Source organism: Centruroides sculpturatus, unplaced genomic scaffold (genome assembly GCF_000671375.1).
Source record: "Centruroides sculpturatus isolate CEXI.00-Female unplaced genomic scaffold, Cexi_2.0 scaffold132, whole genome shotgun sequence".
In the NCBI taxonomy this organism is placed as follows: domain Eukaryota; kingdom Metazoa; phylum Arthropoda; class Arachnida; order Scorpiones; family Buthidae; genus Centruroides; species Centruroides sculpturatus.
Genome location: NW_019384471.1, coordinates 911,032 through 928,253, shown reverse-complemented (window position 1 = coordinate 928,253; position 17,222 = coordinate 911,032). Strand labels below are relative to the sequence as shown.

The 17,222-nt window shown below is 32.8% G+C and overlaps 3 protein-coding genes across 9 annotated transcripts; 1 reads left to right on the top strand and 2 right to left on the bottom strand.

Moving 5' to 3' along the window:
* Nucleotides 1-73: 73 nt before the first annotated feature.
* LOC111621179 (larval cuticle protein 16/17-like) lies at nt 74-785 on the bottom strand. Its single transcript, XM_023363254.1, has 3 exons — nt 596-785; nt 453-533; nt 74-383 (listed from the first exon to the last, which is right to left on the bottom strand). The coding sequence occupies exons 1-3, from the start codon at nt 608-610 to the stop codon at nt 165-167; spliced, it is 315 nt and encodes a 104-aa protein (XP_023219022.1). The 5' UTR covers nt 611-785; the 3' UTR covers nt 74-164.
* Nucleotides 786-2,023: 1,238 nt separating this feature from the next.
* Nucleotides 2,024-9,760, top strand: LOC111621177 (origin recognition complex subunit 3-like). Of its 7 annotated transcripts, none has more exons than XM_023363246.1 (20): nt 2,024-2,154; nt 2,220-2,259; nt 3,906-3,979; nt 4,046-4,157; nt 4,224-4,372; nt 4,841-4,942; nt 5,186-5,313; nt 5,380-5,536; nt 6,103-6,216; nt 6,290-6,423; nt 6,905-6,962; nt 7,034-7,150; nt 7,231-7,310; nt 7,377-7,528; nt 7,609-7,688; nt 7,758-7,846; nt 7,917-8,055; nt 8,130-8,249; nt 8,326-8,399; nt 9,504-9,760. In XM_023363246.1, exons 1-20 carry the CDS (start codon nt 2,122-2,124, stop codon nt 9,604-9,606), a joined length of 2,055 nt encoding a protein of 684 aa, XP_023219014.1. In that variant the 5' UTR covers nt 2,024-2,121; the 3' UTR covers nt 9,607-9,760. The 7 variants fall into 7 exon arrangements, with proteins under 7 accessions (XP_023219014.1, XP_023219013.1, XP_023219020.1 ...); XM_023363245.1 differs by having other exon boundaries at nt 2,025-2,154; nt 3,903-3,979; XM_023363252.1 differs by lacking the exons at nt 2,024-2,154; nt 2,220-2,259 and adding an exon at nt 2,279-3,579.
* Nucleotides 9,761-10,565: 805 nt separating this feature from the next.
* Nucleotides 10,566-13,234, bottom strand: LOC111621198 (probable basic-leucine zipper transcription factor Q). The gene is made up of 4 exons (XM_023363278.1): nt 13,225-13,234; nt 12,293-12,360; nt 11,205-12,203; nt 10,566-11,090 (listed from the first exon to the last, which is right to left on the bottom strand). Exons 1-4 carry the CDS (start codon nt 13,232-13,234, stop codon nt 10,566-10,568), a joined length of 1,602 nt encoding a protein of 533 aa, XP_023219046.1.
* Nucleotides 13,235-17,222: the final 3,988 nt, after the last annotated feature.

Genomic DNA, 17,222 nt, shown 5'->3' with positions numbered 1-17,222 from the left:
TTTACCCAGAATGCAGTTCCGGACACATTTTTACACAGCAAACAAAGTGATTTTACACACTAACATCTCAAATAAGCCAGAACCGTCATGTTTATTTGGTGGAATAGGAATTTAAAACGGCGCACCATTTTGGAATCGAAGCCGAAATTTTAATTAATATTACATCAAGATTTACGCGGGAAAACGCCGAAACTTCCTTTGGCCCGGAAACCGTATTTGGGGTGGGCTTCGTAGGTTACGACCTGCACTTTCCCGTGAGGATCGACGAAGGTGTAGGACCCCCTAACGATACCCTTATCGTCTCGCTCTTCATACTTAGTCTGACGGTTAGGTCCGTCTCCCGTATCGTAACCGTAACGATAAGAATGCGGGCCGTTCAATCCCTGTACAAAATTATAACGTGAGAAGTTACGCAGGAAGTGAAGTAACGTTTATATATATATATGCTTTACCTGCTCGTGGAACAAATTACGCGATGCTCCGTCGTCGTTCGACTCTTCGGCCCTTATCGTTGAAGATACCAAAAGCAGTAACTGAAAGTAACGGTGTTACTGATAAGTTACCATAAAAGTAAATTTTTCTGTAAAATACTCACTACCAAGACTTTCATATTGTGTTTGGAGCGGCTTAACTTGATGGACTTAACAAGTGATGTGCGAATAGCGTCGATGAAACTCGTTTACTATTTTAATACCGTAACAGGTCGGAAGTTTTAAATCAATTTATATTGTAAATTGCTATTATTACCGCGTTAATTAGGCGCTCTGTTACGATTATAGAGTGCATTAGCGCGAAGTATCTCATGCGTTAAGGTGAGAGGCGGAGGATTATATGCCGATCCACTAGTCTGATGCGTTTTAAAATGTCTTTGATTCTATAATTTGCATTATCTTAGTTGTGTTTTTTTAACGTAATTTTTTGCGTTACGATGCAATAACAGATTGGCGCTTTTATCTACACGAGGCCTGCGAGAGGAATATGGAGTTGCCTTTCCAAAAGCGATAAAAATTTATGAAATTAAAGACGTTCTCAAAATCTGTTCGATCGATTTTGATTAAACTTTGACATTTTCTATTAATTGAGACGAGGAATCTAAAAATGTAAAAAAAATGGGGGTCCATGGCTTCGTTTTCGAGATATAAGGTGGTTTCGTGAGGTCGCGCAACTTTGGGTGCGACTATGCAGACGCGAGAGAGCGAGAAGAGGCGAGACGCGATAAATATCAAAACCTGTCAGATATGTGCGAGAACCAGAAATTCGCTCTCGCTACCGTTATTTCTCGCTTCTCGTTTGTGCATGGTTTTCCTTTGCGAAAACTAAATCGCTCGCAACCTCTCGCTCGCTCTAAATTCGCGTCTGCATAGTCGCACCCTTTGTCTTGCGATGTTTCGCGGTCGCTAGTACGTTTCTATCAGTTCGTTCTCAAAATTTAATGAGCCGATTTTGATAAAACTGCCATTTTCCATTAACTTCTGTGCCTTACAATTGCAGGGATCGTTTCTTTCCCGGTTCCGCCTCAATTTATCGCGATACGACAAAGTCGCGCGATATCCTAGTATCATTATTCTTCGGTCTAGAATCAACTGGTCTTTATTTTTAAGATTGGCAAAAGATCTTTTTTTTTTTTTGGAGCTTTATGTTAGTATTTTCCTGTTCGATGCGCCATTCTGAAACACTATTGAATATAGTTGTAAGCTGCAATATAGTTATAAGTGTAAACTGTAACTTATAACTATTATGTCAGCATATTGCAAGTACATATCTGTATATAATTATAGCCGAGTAGGGTTCAGTTTAGACCGAAATGCATTCCACAAATAAGTCTTAATGTGATCGCGATTACTTGGCTCCATTGCAGCTTAATAAGCTTCATATCTCTATCAACTGGTAATTTGAGATCATTATTAAACTATTATTAAAGTTTTATAAAATCTGGCGAGACTGCTCTCCTCTAATAATTTTCTAAAGCATTCTAGTATACACCAGGCCTGGTATATATACACACGCCTAGCCATCTTGTTCATCGGCTTTCTTGAACTGCACGTTATTTCCAAATTTCTCCGATTTTGGCGCTGCGATCGCTTTAAATACTTGGCGCGTGTTTACAAAGTAGCAGTAACAATGCCTGGCGACGATACTATTTCTCTTTCAAAAGTAAGCAAAATGTAAATTTAACGGAATTTATATCAAATTTCGTGACATTAATTGCTCTTTTTCAGGGTTGTTTCGTGTACAGAAATCAAAATACGCAAACACGAGGTAGGTTTTAAGATTTAATACATTATTATAAATTTCTACACCGGTTCGAGATTACAAGTTCGTTCGTTTAATTAACCAATAAGAAAAGAAGTTACGTTTACCAATCGTCAATCTCGATACAAGAGAAAGTGACACTTGAAGGCCATTGAAACTTCGTATTAAATGACCTGCTGTAAACTTTAAGTTATAAATGCATAAAACTTATAAGCAATTAAGAAAGCATTTTATCTCTTCTAATAAACCATTGACATCCTACAATGATTCTAGGCTATCCTTATACAAGCAAATCCAAAATGTATCGTGGGTTTAGGAATGATATTTTATGTGGCTCTCTATGGTTCTTATGACACGGTCGAGTCTTTGGACCGTCAAACGAGAGAGCGGTTTGCTTAAGAGAGTATGCTTCGGTGTTTTTGTTACGTATAGCGGAACACCCGTTAACAGTACCGAACAGTAGAGCAATTTGTTTAAATGAGTACCGGGTCGACAGCTTTCGTAGAGAAACGGTCAGCACAGGCGTGCACTATTCTAAGAGAGATTTATCTTTAATCTTACGGTATGTTGCCACCGAGGCATGCGGTGACAGGAGGGATCTCTATGCTACAGTATCAAGATCGAGGAGATGATTGGAAAGAAAGATGCAAGTAAAATCATATACGAGCCAAAAAATTTAAGATGTCAAATTTCAACAACTGGTGCCACCGATTGCCTCTTTCAAGTAATAGAATGGGTGATTGGTTGAATCTGTCGTAGGCATTCGTTGTCGTCTTAATTTTGCTGCCTGCATGCATCTACCATAATTGTATCAAAAAAAATTACAGACTTTTTAAAATAAACTTGTTTAGGTTGTTTATTGCTTGAATAGTAATGCACACGTATTTCACTTTCGTATTTTTGAATTATTATAAAATTTGATAGAAAATAATTTTATTCTTACAATATTGTATTGGGTTTATACTGTTTGCTCCTAAGATATGAAGAGATGGAGAGAGACATTTGCATACCATAAACAACCTCCCAGATGATCTTGTTACTTTGCATAAGGGACCGATCCCAAGGGTGCTCTCTTAAGTGGACTTGACTGTACGTAGTAACTGCAAAAAGTCAATTTTACTTGATGATGGCTGGCCAGACGAGACAGTTAAGGTGTAGACCTACTACTCAAATCTGGAAGAGCAACTCTTCGAGATATGTTGGGGCCTATCCCTTGCAATCTGGCTGCCCCTATTGTGGATCTGGCAGCAGGTGTGGAAAAAAGGCTCCGTTGGTGCTTGCAGAACAAAAAAGAGGCAAAAAAAGAAAACAGCTTGTGACGTATCGGTAAAATTAAAAGTTAATAAATTATATTGAACACTTTAAGAATAATTATTTAGAACAGCAAAGTTTTTATAGTAGAGTACAGTAATAATAAAATGATCATAAAATTGAGTTACGCTTGGTTAAATGCAAGAATCACTATCATCATCTTAAATTTACTCTAAGTATCTTTAAATAGAAAGTTAATTAATGTTAATTACAAAAATCTGTGCAGTTGTGGGAATTGTGTTAAGAAGTTCGGTTCAGTTTATCTCTTGCAAGAGGTCATAGAGAGTAATTAGTTTGAATTTCTTAGGCAAATGTAATTGAATTTTGCATTTAAACAGTAGCAAAAGAAGAAAACTGGAGCAAGAGACGTGAGTTGTACAAGACAATGTGGGCAAGGGTAGAGTCGGAAATAGAGGTAACATTATTTATAAGTTGCTGTTTTCGTGATGAGGTATGTTTAAATTAAAATATTCTATTTTAGAGCATTCAAGAAACTGCTCATAAGAGTATTATTAAAGACATTGTGAAATTTGTCGAAAGAGGGACGACTTTGAGAAAACTTTTGGAGATTCCGACCTGTGCCATAGTTTTAGGTAAGACTAATGAAATGATGTTTTTATAAATGTATGAAATTTTACCTACGGGTTTATTTTAATTAGGTGTCAACACCCCTGATCACTTCCAATTTTTTAATCTGCTGTCGAGGAAACTGGAATCGTTAACAACTCACGTGGTAATTTTAAACTCTAGGGACTGCTCGAACATTGCAAGTATGGTCCAGAAAACTGTAACTGGTTTTGTTAAAGATGTAAGTGTATTTCTAAGTATTTAAGAATATAGATTTTGTAAATTTAATTCAAACTCTTTTGGAATGAAAACTTTTAGAAAACTCAATTACCTTTGGGATATATGCTGCAGCTAGGTAGTAAGCCTGACTTATCTGGGATAGACCATGAAATATTCTAAGTCTTGATTTGATCCTAAGTCTGCCAGAGCGGTAGGCCAACATAAATGTCTTGGCCATCTGGCTGTTCAAACGAGCAGCAGCGCTCGGTGTTCTTGGATCATCTTCTTTTCAAAGTATAAACCTGTCTTATCACCAAAGTGAAAGGCCGACAACATTTGACTTTGGCGATTGGAAGGGAATTGATATTTTTGGCACAACCTGGCCACTGCTTCGGAAAAGTTTTTATTCTAAGAGAAGTAGTTTAAATTGGATTTTTCATTCAAGAAACTTCCCTAACAAGTATTATTATCTGATTTTCTATTCGTTTAGAGTGAATGGGACGAGGGTTCTCAATTGACAAAGTATAATTACACATTTTCTTTATTAGAATCATGGTATATGTCAAAAATTCAATTAAAACAGTTGCCAAAGGTATGTTTATAAAATTTTCTAATTATTTACTATTTAAATTAAGTAAACTGTGAATTTTTAATAGTTAAATGAGCTTAAAATATATGAGGAATGATACATAAGTTTCGTTATGGGAATAACAGAGAATTTTTGTTGTTTCATTTATTTCCTGCTGTCGTGTGCAATTCTAGATAGTGGATTAATACTTTATTAATTAATTCTAATTGAATTTATATACAAATTTTTAATTACAATTATTTACAGAAATGTAAATCACCAAGAAAAAAGAAAAAATTGGAAGAGTCTATGGTTAATCCGCCACTTGTAATTGTCTTAGACAAATTTGAAACTTTTAATCCCGATATCTTAGAAAATTTTATCCTCGTTTGCAAGTACGAATTATTATTATATTTATTCAAAATTACTGTTTTAATTATTTAAAAAATAATATTTTTTAGTTCTTACATCGACAAAATTCCCCTGGTTTTAATTTTTGGAGTTGCAACTGCCATGACTACGGTTCACACTTCTTTAACTCAGAAAGCCTCCTCTTGTTTAGCAATAGAATCGTTTTATTCGCTCTCACCTGTCGATTACCTGTCACAAGTTCTACAGGTATATGGGTTCTTCTGAAATGAATACTGCCATTTTAAATTACTGTATAATTATGTTAATTATTATTTGAGAAGTGTGTTATGTAAACCATTCGTTAGAGTAACTGTCCAAGTTTCATATCCTGTCTGTATTTGAATGTCTCGTCTACTGTCTCTTGAAAGTGCCATAAAGAAAAGTGGCGACTCTTCAACAGAGAAGGAATTTTGCATTCCGCAGTTTGCAAAGTCAGAATCACTTGTCGTCATACAACATGAGTAATCTGTGGGGAGAAATGATGACAGATATGCCGTGGCAAGCATAGGAAGAATCTGAGTATAGCTTGGAGTGTGCCATGCAACTTAGATGCATGCATCAAGAAATCATTATGGGCAAATGTAAAACTTCGATGGTTTTTCAATGTTTTCGTGCACATTATGATGTTCTTAGATAATAATTAACATAATTACAATAATTTAAAATAGTAGCATTCTTTTTGGAACATCCTATATTTTGTATAATTTTAATACTTATAAGAAAATAAAGAAATTATGATAATTTTTGTGCAGATTTAAAATTTTTCTTTTCAGATTATCATGAACCCCTCTTTGCCGTTCAAAATGGGACCGAATGTATTTAGATTAGTAGTCGATTATGTCCTCTTCTATGATTTTTCTGTTACGAATCTGAAGCGTCTTCTAAAGGTTTATTTTTTAAAATCTTCATTTAGTAAGATCTCTCTATAATTAAATTTTATAAGCTTAATTTATTTTCCAGTTTTGTCTCTTTGAACATTTCTTTGAAAATAATGCTTCTATACTCTGCTGTAATGAAAATACAATAGCTGATAATGTGAGAAAATTGTCAAAAACAGAGCTAGATGACATCACAGCATTACATTCTATCAAAAGGTAAGCTTTGTTATCTGTAATTTAATTTTATTAGAATTTCTTTTATTCTGTCTTATGGCTATAATAGGGAGTGTCTTTTATTACATCCATCACTGATTTGGCCAAGCCACAATGAGGCATGTCTTGATTTATCTGAGACAAAATTTGAAGTTCTAACCTAGGCTCGGGCCTGGGTACACAAAGTGACAGGCTAACACCTTTACCAGCTTGTCTACTCCAAGGAATTTACTTGTGGACGACTGGATAAAACCACTGAACACTATTAGTTGGTCTTGGTTTTGTGCCTCTCCAATGGGCCACTTGGAGTTTTCTGGATTTTATTCATGTGTATAACACCTAAATGGGGCAATTTCCCATTAGAAACTCCTCCTGAGAGTCATCTCTTTGGCATATCATTCATGTCGCATCACCTTATTCCGTCAGTTTATACATAAACCACTATACAATTTCATAAAATTAATAGCAGTTATTTTGCTTGCAGTCATCTAGGTGGTTCGAAACCAAACAACAGGAGAACTCCAATAAAACAAAATATTCAGGTTCGAAAATTCTATAATTTAATAAATTATTGTTAAAACTGTTATAAAATATTTTCTTTATTCTTCCATAGAAAATTATTATAGATTCTTTACAAAACATCCATACAAATGCATCCGAGATCGATTGTTTAATGCCATGTTTGCACGGGTTAGTGAAAGATATACCAGGACAACCTTTCGGTAAACAAGTAAGAATTATTTTTATAATTATCAGAGTTATTATATTTTTAAATTATCCAAAAGTTTTAATTACGTTTTTAATCGATAGATTCGAGAACTTTATCAATTAATTCTCGAAAGAGATGTATCAACTACCGAAGAATTTGAAAAATCTTTTAAATTATTTGGGTTTGTATTTTTAATAAAATATATTTTGTTTTGTTTTTATTTTTAATGGAAAAAAATGTTATTTAGCATGATGTCGACGGAAGACATGGTTAGAAATTTGGAAAATTTTATATGTATTCTGAATGAACAGTACAATGGACGAAAGGTAGAATCATTGGTAAGGATTGGAACAGATATTAAGGATTATCTTGAAAAATTGAAAAAATTGCCCGAGAACTGTAAGTAATCATCATAGTTAATTAATGATAGTTATCGAAAGCAGTCGTGACGGAAACATAATATTTTAAAATCTTTTCAGTGCCTATTAATGTTGAGGAAAAAGCAAAATCAATTATGTTAAATTGGGGTAAAATGACCAGTAGATCACAATTGAAAGAGGTAAGATGATGGTTACTTAATCAAATTATAGAGTTAATTATAATTAATTAAATTATTTTGTTCAAAAAGAAACTTAAAGATCTGGTTGAACATAAGAAGGAGACACCTCAAGAAGTATGGTGTAATGATTTAATTAGTTATTTGAAAAGTGTTTTTGGGTAAGTGTTCTTGATAACTGAATTAAATAGATATGTAATATCGTATATAACTTAAAATTATTAAATGTAGCAAGCTTACGAGCCCTTCTAATCTACCACTTCACGAAGTGTTTTATTTTGATGATGTCGCAGCTGTGGAGAGGCATATGTTGCCTTCGCCGAGAGCTTCACTACAAAGTGCTTTACGAGATCCACATAATTATCTTCAGGTAAACGTTATATATAATTATAATAGTAATAATAATCAGCTTATAATTTCAAAGCTAATTAATTTATCACTTAGTGTTCTTGTTGCAAGTTAAAAGATTTGGATGAGATACCATCATCGTTACCAGATATATGTATTGCATATAAACTCCACTTAGAATGTGGTCGATTGATTAATCTTTACGACTGGTTTCAGGTATTAAATTTTTAAGAAAATAATAATTATCCTAAACACAGTTGACATTAATGCTATAATTTGGTTATATTCTTAGTCATTTTGTATGATATTACAAAAGAAAAAACAGAAAAAAGCTAAAAATGGAAAGAAGGAGGATTCTGTTTTATTGTATCCTTTTGTAATTTATTTTTTTAATTATCTTTTAAAGATCAGAAAGAATTAAACATAATTACAATCTAGAAAGAAAGCAAATTACTGCACTACAGTTAATTACCAGATGAACCGAAACGGTAAAAGTGTCAGTCTTATACTCTGAGGAATCCTAGTTTGAGTGGTTGGACCTTCTAAATTTTATAGGATAGTTTAACCTGAATTTATTGGGTTCTATTCCATGCCAGTCAGTCTCAATGAATTTGTTATGGGTATAAAAAAATGCCTTCTTATTGCCCACACAGTGGAAAGAGTTTAAAAACAGAAATATCTGCACTGTAATCAGAATCTGCCATTACAATGTTAAATTGTTTTGTGTGTTTTTAGTGCAGTTTTCCTTTCTTAATCAAATTATTTGAATAATTTACCAGTTATTGTTGTTAAGAAAATTAGCCAGCATTATTTATGCTATGTTGACTTCGTTAATGGATAGATTCTCTTTATAAACAATAATACAAAGAATTAATTTTATTGTATCAATATATTTTTGGATTTTGTAGTCCGAGATGGATGTAAGAGAAATTATTTGAGAGCAAACGGGATAAAATTTGCTCTGAATGAGAATCAAACTTAACACTTCTTTGTGTTTCTTCATTCTGTTAAATTCAATTTTAATTTAAGGCATATTCTACTGTTTAGAATGGATTCGTAGACCGAATCATGTTTTCATTTGATATGGATCCACGTATCGTGTATTATTATATGCTAATTTAATAATGTTCGATAATCCTTTGATCTGGCTCCATACGTTTGGTATTTACCGAACGCCAAGCAAACATTCAGCCAATACCGAGTAGTGTGGATGATTTACTCGCGACTAATATTTGGTATTTGCCGTATCCGACTCCTCGTCTGTATATCATGCCAAATCAAAGAGTAGCAAATAGACAATTATTCAACAATCAGCAGAGACAGAATGCATGGAGCCGACTTTATATATAATATCATAATTAACTTTCCATCAATTCACAAATTTAGTATTAAATTAAAATAAACATTAATTAATTATATTCTAATCATTTAAAATAATTTTATAGTGCTTTATTCCTTAATGGTATATAGTGCAAGATTTATGAATTGTGTAACTGAATTACGGATGTTAGGATTTATTAAACCCACACAAAGAAAAACGGATCATATGATGAGATTAACTTGGGGATTTTAATATTTTATATTTTAAAACTTTTTATAAATTTTTAAGATTTTATAAGCGATAAAATTGTAAATAGAAATAAATTTTATATGTATACATGTTTTTAAAAGTGTGTCAATGGTGTAAAACTTTGATTGAATTAAATAACAAGCATTTCTAATTCTTACATTCATAATAAATTTAAATTTTATCAAGTAATAAAGTGTTATTTAGTAAAAATATCCATTTATATAAATTGTTTCTTTGATGAAAATCTATAAAATTTATCAATTTGAAAATTATTTTCAGCATATAAGATGACCTATAAAATTTTATGCTCTGAATCTTAAGTGATATCATCAGATTTAATATCAATATAATGCCTTATTTATTGAAAGAAATTTAGAGAAATTTTTCTACTAAAACCATTAAATAAGAAAAATATTTATTTACAAATTACAGACTACTCTACTTATGCGATAGTCTGTTTTTTGATACATATCTGACGATTTATATACCGTAAACAAATGCACTTTATGCCGCGTGCTTATAAAAACTCAAAAAAGTAATTAGTTGTATATTTAAAAATGGTAATTATTTGCAATTTTTGATGCCTCGTTGGAACGTACTATACCTTTTATATAAATGAGAGAAGTGACGATGGTTAATTTGGCCCAAATTACTTGCATGATTATCTCATTTTGCAAAATGGTATAGTTGTGGTGATGTGATTTGGGTACCTGTCTAGAAAAGATTTTGTTAGTATTAACACATATCTGTATAAATAAACACAGAATGGCCCAAAATTTGGTTAAATGAGGTATATTTTAAGAATGATCGAAGCTGGTTTGTGATTCGATCGCTTCATCGGAAGTATAATCATGAATTTGGGGGATTGTTCTTTAAATAATGCAATTAACCAACTTTTGAGTCATTCTGTATATCTTTAATTATGAATAATTACTTACTTAAAATAATTTTTTTTGTAAATATTATCCATTATATCTGTTGTAATTTTGGTTTATTTCTCGGGGCAATCCGTAGGTCCTTATATTTTGCCTTTCTGGATCTCTCAGATTCTGAACCGGTGCGGTTACTGCGGACCTGTAAGTCGGAGGCGCAGGTGCGACCGCTGTCTTGTAATCTGCGGGCGACTGGTAAGTGTTGGACGGTTGTTGCGGTTTATAAGATGACGGTTGTGGTTGATAATTTCTACCGGGAACTTGATACGAATTAGGCGATTGAGAATAACCACCAGAAGCTAACTGTGCTTGGTAATTTTTAAGATTTGCAGCATCTAGCTGAGTTTTAGGAATGAAAAAGTAAATTGGTTTTTCTTGGGTGGCATTTTTCTTTGGTACTTTATATAACTCACTATTTCTTGAGAAATATTTTTCTGAGCTACCACAGTCTACATTATACCACCATTCACAAACAAAAGACAGTTGATTGAAAACAGTTCCATTTGGACACAGGAAACTTCTCATATGACCTTGAGTATCACAGAAATAATACACCTAAAGAAATTCAAATTTAATTTAAAAAAATACAGAAAAGATATTGGTTATTATTATTATTTTTTTTTACAATAAATTGTATATATTTAATATTTTATTTCAATGAAAACTAACCTGACATCTTTGTTCCTTATCTGCATAGTATCCGGGTAATTTATTAGCACAAGAGAATGTTGTAACCGGTATGCTTGCCATTACGGGATAATCTTTTCCCGGATCTCCCGGAATTCCGCTGACATCGTTATATCCGTCGTTTTGTTCCTCCTCTTCTGCGTCTCTTTCATTTTCGTTACTAGAAGATTCTTTGTTGTAATTTTGTGGTGACTGAGCGGGGTAACTTTGACTTTGCTGTTGATAGGAAGGTGGTGGACTTTCCAACCGGGATCTCGACGTTAGATATTTACTGGATCCTCTATTAGACGGTGGAGGTGGGAAGTATTGTGTTGGATAATTAACTCCCGACGGAGAAGCTTTGGGATTTTCGGGTGCTTTTTGATATCCTTGGTATGGTTGAGTGAATGCAATATTAGTGTAATCTGATTGTTTTAAGTTACCGGAATCTGAATTATATGGTTTTGGAGTGGGTGTCTGAGGACGTTTTATGACAATTCGGGTAACCGGTCGTCTACGTACGGGCGGATCGGCAGACTGAGCATCGTCAGAGTTTAAATAAGTGACGTGGGCTATGGGACGAGTCGGCTGGACGTTTCTTGTTTTCTCCGTTTTATATGCCGGAGGTGGCGAAGGTAATGTAATTGGTTGTTGATTGTAATTTTGAGCCTGTCCACTCTGTTGGACACCTATTTGTAATGGTCGATAGATGACTTGTGGTTGAAAATCATTTGATCCCTGCGGTGCTTGCAGTGCCAAAACTGGATTCACTCCCGGCGGTTGAGCATATTGACGAAGTAAAAGATAACGTAGGTTTTCTTCGGTTAGACTCTGTTTTTGCTGATTGTTATCTTGTTTCTGGTTATTTTGTCTAATAGTAGTTGTTAAGGAATCTTGCTGTGGTTTAATGAAATGATAAACTAAATGGGGACTGTCTTGAGTGGATTGTGTAGATCCTTGATTATAATAATCATAAAGTGGATACTGATTTAAGTAGAGTCTCTGTTCAGGATTTTAAATGATAATTAATGTAAGCAGCTCATACTTGTTTAATATATTAATAATAGTAATACTTAATAATACTACATTACCTGTTGTTGCTGCTGTTGTTGCTGTTGCTGTTGTTGTTGTTGGACATTCTGAGCTAATGTTCTTGTCCCTTTAATATATTTTTTTTTAAAGCAAATTTAATTACTTTATAGAATTTATGAGAATTTGTTTTAAAATTTTTATAATGTCCCTCCCTCCACTGCACATAAATAAATAAAGTCCTGTAGACAATTACTTCTTTTTAAATCCGGTAAGTAAAGATTTAACAAAGAAACAGACACACATTAAAGCTTTTAAAAAGTACTTCTAAGGATAGATTAAGAACAAGTAGGTTAATATACTTTAATCAATTTAATTGTTTCAAATTATCAGTCCTGAAAATTCCAACTTTTATTAGGTTAAATCTTATTTATCACGTTTTTATTCCTAAAAATAACTCATACAGACACTACTACTATTAATAATTCTATTTTAATATTCAAAAGAGAATATATATATATATATAATTTTCTTATGTGAAATAAAAAAAAAGTACAGTTGGTGCTATTTAATAATTGTAAAATACTAAAAATATACAGAAAGGAATGAAACAATGAATAAAAGACAAGGAAATCCTGAGGCTTTCACGTTCTCCAAATAGGAATTTATCACGTTTTTTTTGGGATTTCTCAAAGGGGTTTTTGATTTTTCCCTCCCTTCTTTTTTTTTTTAATTCCATTAATAGAAGGGGAAATACTAGTTGAATTTTTAACATCTATATTTATTCACGAAAGCGGCATTATCGACCTATATTTGTTTTGTTTCTAAAGTTTTAAATAACACTTTACTTATTACAAAATAAACAAGTTAGAATTAACGTTAAAAATATAAATTTGTGGCCGACAACTTCCGTATTTTTGACTGCAAGGAACACCTTAGAATATTAAAAATCGTTTTAAAAATATACGTAATACGAGGAAAAATTATAAATTACATTCGCACATTTTTAGGTTGTGTTATTAACGTATTAAAAATTCACGGATGATCGGGTATTGACAAGAGTTTTGATAAAGGTGAACATCCCCCTCTCTCTCTCTCTCTCTCCGTTTAGCGATGCGTGAAATGCTGCACGAAGAATCGATTGGTGAAAATGAACCTTTAAATATCCTTTCGTGAAGTTTATGGTACGAGTATCGATGTATATTTATGGAAAGTATCGTGTCAATTGCTTGGAATAAATAACAGTTGGATGACATTAACCTAAAGTGTTCCGGATATTTAGTTGTTTTCTATGACCTAATAGTTAAAACACACAATTTTCTACACTACGAAGGACACTAACCTCACTTATACATTTGGTTCACACGAATCACGATCGGTGTTGTTACCAAAAATAAAAAAAAGAAATGGGTTTATATGCTTATTTAAGTTAAACTATTCGTAGAGAAAGTAGGAGGGGAATATTATTAATAAATGGAAATTTTCAGCCATTTTCTATATTTTCTAGAGTTGCTACTACCACTTACAAGTCGACCCCCCCCATAACACTGTTGATAATTCCGTTTTATATGAATTCCATGTCGTACGAGTCACTTAGATTTTACAAATNGGGCCCTTGCTCACTACCAAATCCTCATTACCCTTGGCCGAATCTTGGCTTGGGCAGACTTGCTTAAAAGCGGCCCTCTTAGTTCCCAAACAGGCCAGAAAGAATTTAAAAAAATCCACCCCTAATCACGACAAACGTGACCAATAAAAGCGTATTTTTTTAAAATTTTTTTAAATACATTAAAATATTAATTTCTTTTCTTTGATTATCATAATAAAAAGGCGAAACAGCCGAGAGGTTAAGGTGTTAGCCTGCCGCTCTTGGATAACCGAGAACGAATCCGAACAAGTCGAAAAATTCTAGGAATTTTCGGGTGTTTGTCTCATCCACCCCAATTGTGGGCCTGCTTGAATTCATAGTGGGCTTGATTATAAGGCCCTTCATTTGTCAAAAAAGATGTTATTAACATAACTTTCGTTCCATTGAAAAACATTTTAATATATTACTTATTTTGACTTTTGTTGGCTGGGTTTTATCTTCCAGGATTTATCTCCACTTCGACAGTAATTAATAAAAATGTGAACATAAATAAAAATATAAAATTAACATTGGCTGGATAGTCGAGGCGTTAAGGCATCGGTCTACCACTCTATGGATCCGGGATTAAATCCGGCCATAGCGGATTCATTCCCGGATTCATGAACCCATTATGGGTCGGGGTATAATCGGAGAGGTGGACATATCCGGAACAGAGCGTCCACAAAATATTCTTGGTAATTGAAACAAAGCGGGGTTTTCGCCCGCTTTGTTTCAATTACGGGTTCTTAGAGCGGTGGGTACGGTTAAAAAGGCCGCCCTATTGTTTACTGGGCGGAGAGGAATAAAATTTAATAATGTAAAACAAATTAATAACGAATAAAATTCAAATGTTACAAATTATTATTATTATTATTATAAAAATAACATTTATACTACTAAAAAGGAAATATAATTTAAAGAAGTTTATGGTATAATTAAATTTAATTTCTTTCAGAAAGGTTCCACCAGAGGGAAGTTCCGTGCGTTATCTTGTTGGAACCCCCGTTTTCGTCTTGTCTTTCTTACACGTTAGGGTTATGACTGGCTTTACTCGTAAGGTAAAATACGTTATTATTGTAGATAATTAACGAATTATATATATTAAAATAAAATTTAATACGTAAGCTATCTTCGCGTCAAACCGTTTAAACGTTAATTGTACGAGATTAGTAAAAATTGAAGTAGATTTATTTACTTAAGCCTAACGACAACGTGGACTCTGTAGCTAAGCCTAAAATGCTGTTTTGAATGAATATGACGAGTTATTCTTTTGTGTATAATTCCTTATAATTTGTTATTTCTGTTGTTTAGCCGATTATTATCGACGGTCGCGGCCATTTGCTAGGCCGACTTGCCGCTATTGTTGCTAAAACTTTATTAATTGGTAAGTTTCTACAGTTTTATTATTGTTAAAATATTTTAAATATGTTTATAACTAGAAAATGTTTTGATTATTTATCTTTATATTTAAAATGTATATTGGGAAAATATAGTGAAATGTCTATAGATCATATATAAGATTTTATCGAGGATATCACTTGGAGTGGAAGTTCTTAACCTTTTCAGTTCCTTGGACACCTCAGGTGAAGGCCACCCCTTCTCAGAAAAATGTTTTTAAATATAAAATTTAAAGGAATCCAGTATTATTGAATTGTAGCAGTTGAAATAAAAAAAAAAAACACAATAGTTCTTTCTTCACACATTAAATATTAATAATACATGAATTAGCTTCATCATTTGNGAGCATCGTCAGAGTTTAAATAAGTGACGTGGGCTATGGGACGAGTCGGCTGGACGTTTCTTGTTTTCTCCGTTTTATATGCCGGAGGTGGCGAAGGTAATGTAATTGGTTGTTGATTGTAATTTTGAGCCTGTCCACTCTGTTGGACACCTATTTGTAATGGTCGATAGATGACTTGTGGTTGAAAATCATTTGATCCCTGCGGTGCTTGCAGTGCCAAAACTGGATTCACTCCCGGCGGTTGAGCATATTGACGAAGTAAAAGATAACGTAGGTTTTCTTCGGTTAGACTCTGTTTTTGCTGATTGTTATCTTGTTTCTGGTTATTTTGTCTAATAGTAGTTGTTAAGGAATCTTGCTGTGGTTTAATGAAATGATAAACTAAATGGGGACTGTCTTGAGTGGATTGTGTAGATCCTTGATTATAATAATCATAAAGTGGATACTGATTTAAGTAGAGTCTCTGTTCAGGATTTTAAATGATAATTAATGTAAGCAGCTCATACTTGTTTAATATATTAATAATAGTAATACTTAATAATACTACATTACCTGTTGTTGCTGCTGTTGTTGCTGTTGCTGTTGTTGTTGTTGGACATTCTGAGCTAATGTTCTTGTCCCTTTAATATATTTTTTTTTAAAGCAAATTTAATTACTTTATAGAATTTATGAGAATTTGTTTTAAAATTTTTATAATGTCCCTCCCTCCACTGCACATAAATAAATAAAGTCCTGTAGACAATTACTTCTTTTTAAATCCGGTAAGTAAAGATTTAACAAAGAAACAGACACACATTAAAGCTTTTAAAAAGTACTTCTAAGGATAGATTAAGAACAAGTAGGTTAATATACTTTAATCAATTTAATTGTTTCAAATTATCAGTCCTGAAAATTCCAACTTTTATTAGGTTAAATCTTATTTATCACGTTTTTATTCCTAAAAATAACTCATACAGACACTACTACTATTAATAATTCTATTTTAATATTCAAAAGAGAATATATATATATATATAATTTTCTTATGTGAAATAAAAAAAAAGTACAGTTGGTGCTATTTAATAATTGTAAAATACTAAAAATATACAGAAAGGAATGAAACAATGAATAAAAGACAAGGAAATCCTGAGGCTTTCACGTTCTCCAAATAGGAATTTATCACGTTTTTTTTGGGATTTCTCAAAGGGGTTTTTGATTTTTCCCTCCCTTCTTTTTTTTTTTAATTCCATTAATAGAAGGGGAAATACTAGTTGAATTTTTAACATCTATATTTATTCACGAAAGCGGCATTATCGACCTATATTTGTTTTGTTTCTAAAGTTTTAAATAACACTTTACTTATTACAAAATAAACAAGTTAGAATTAACGTTAAAAATATAAATTTGTGGCCGACAACTTCCGTATTTTTGACTGCAAGGAACACCTTAGAATATTAAAAATCGTTTTAAAAATATACGTAATACGAGGAAAAATTATAAATTACATTCGCACATTTTTAGGTTGTGTTATTAACGTATTAAAAATTCACGGATGATCGGGTATTGACAAGAGTTTTGATAAAGGTGAACATCCCCCTCTCTCTCTCTCTCTCTCCGTTTAGCGATGCGTGAAATGCTGCACGAA

Coding starts and splice junctions, on each gene's coding strand:
- LOC111621198 (XM_023363278.1), bottom strand. Junction 12,204..12,292: donor AACAACAGCAGCAACAACAG/GTAATGTAGTAT, acceptor AATCCTGAACAG/AGACTCTACTTAAATCAGTA. Junction 11,091..11,204: donor ATAAGGAACAAAGATGTCAG/GTTAGTTTTCAT, acceptor GAATTTCTTTAG/GTGTATTATTTCTGTGATAC.
- LOC111621179 (XM_023363254.1), bottom strand. Junction 384..452: donor GTAATTTGTTCCACGAGCAG/GTAAAGCATATA, acceptor AATTTTGTACAG/GGATTGAACGGCCCGCATTC.
- LOC111621177 (XM_023363245.1), top strand. CDS start 2,122: ATGCCTGGCGACGATACTATTTCTCTTTCAAAA. Junction 4,158..4,223: donor GACCTGTGCCATAGTTTTAG/GTAAGACTAATG, acceptor TATTTTAATTAG/GTGTCAACACCCCTGATCAC. Junction 7,847..7,916: donor TATTTGAAAAGTGTTTTTGG/GTAAGTGTTCTT, acceptor TATTAAATGTAG/CAAGCTTACGAGCCCTTCTA.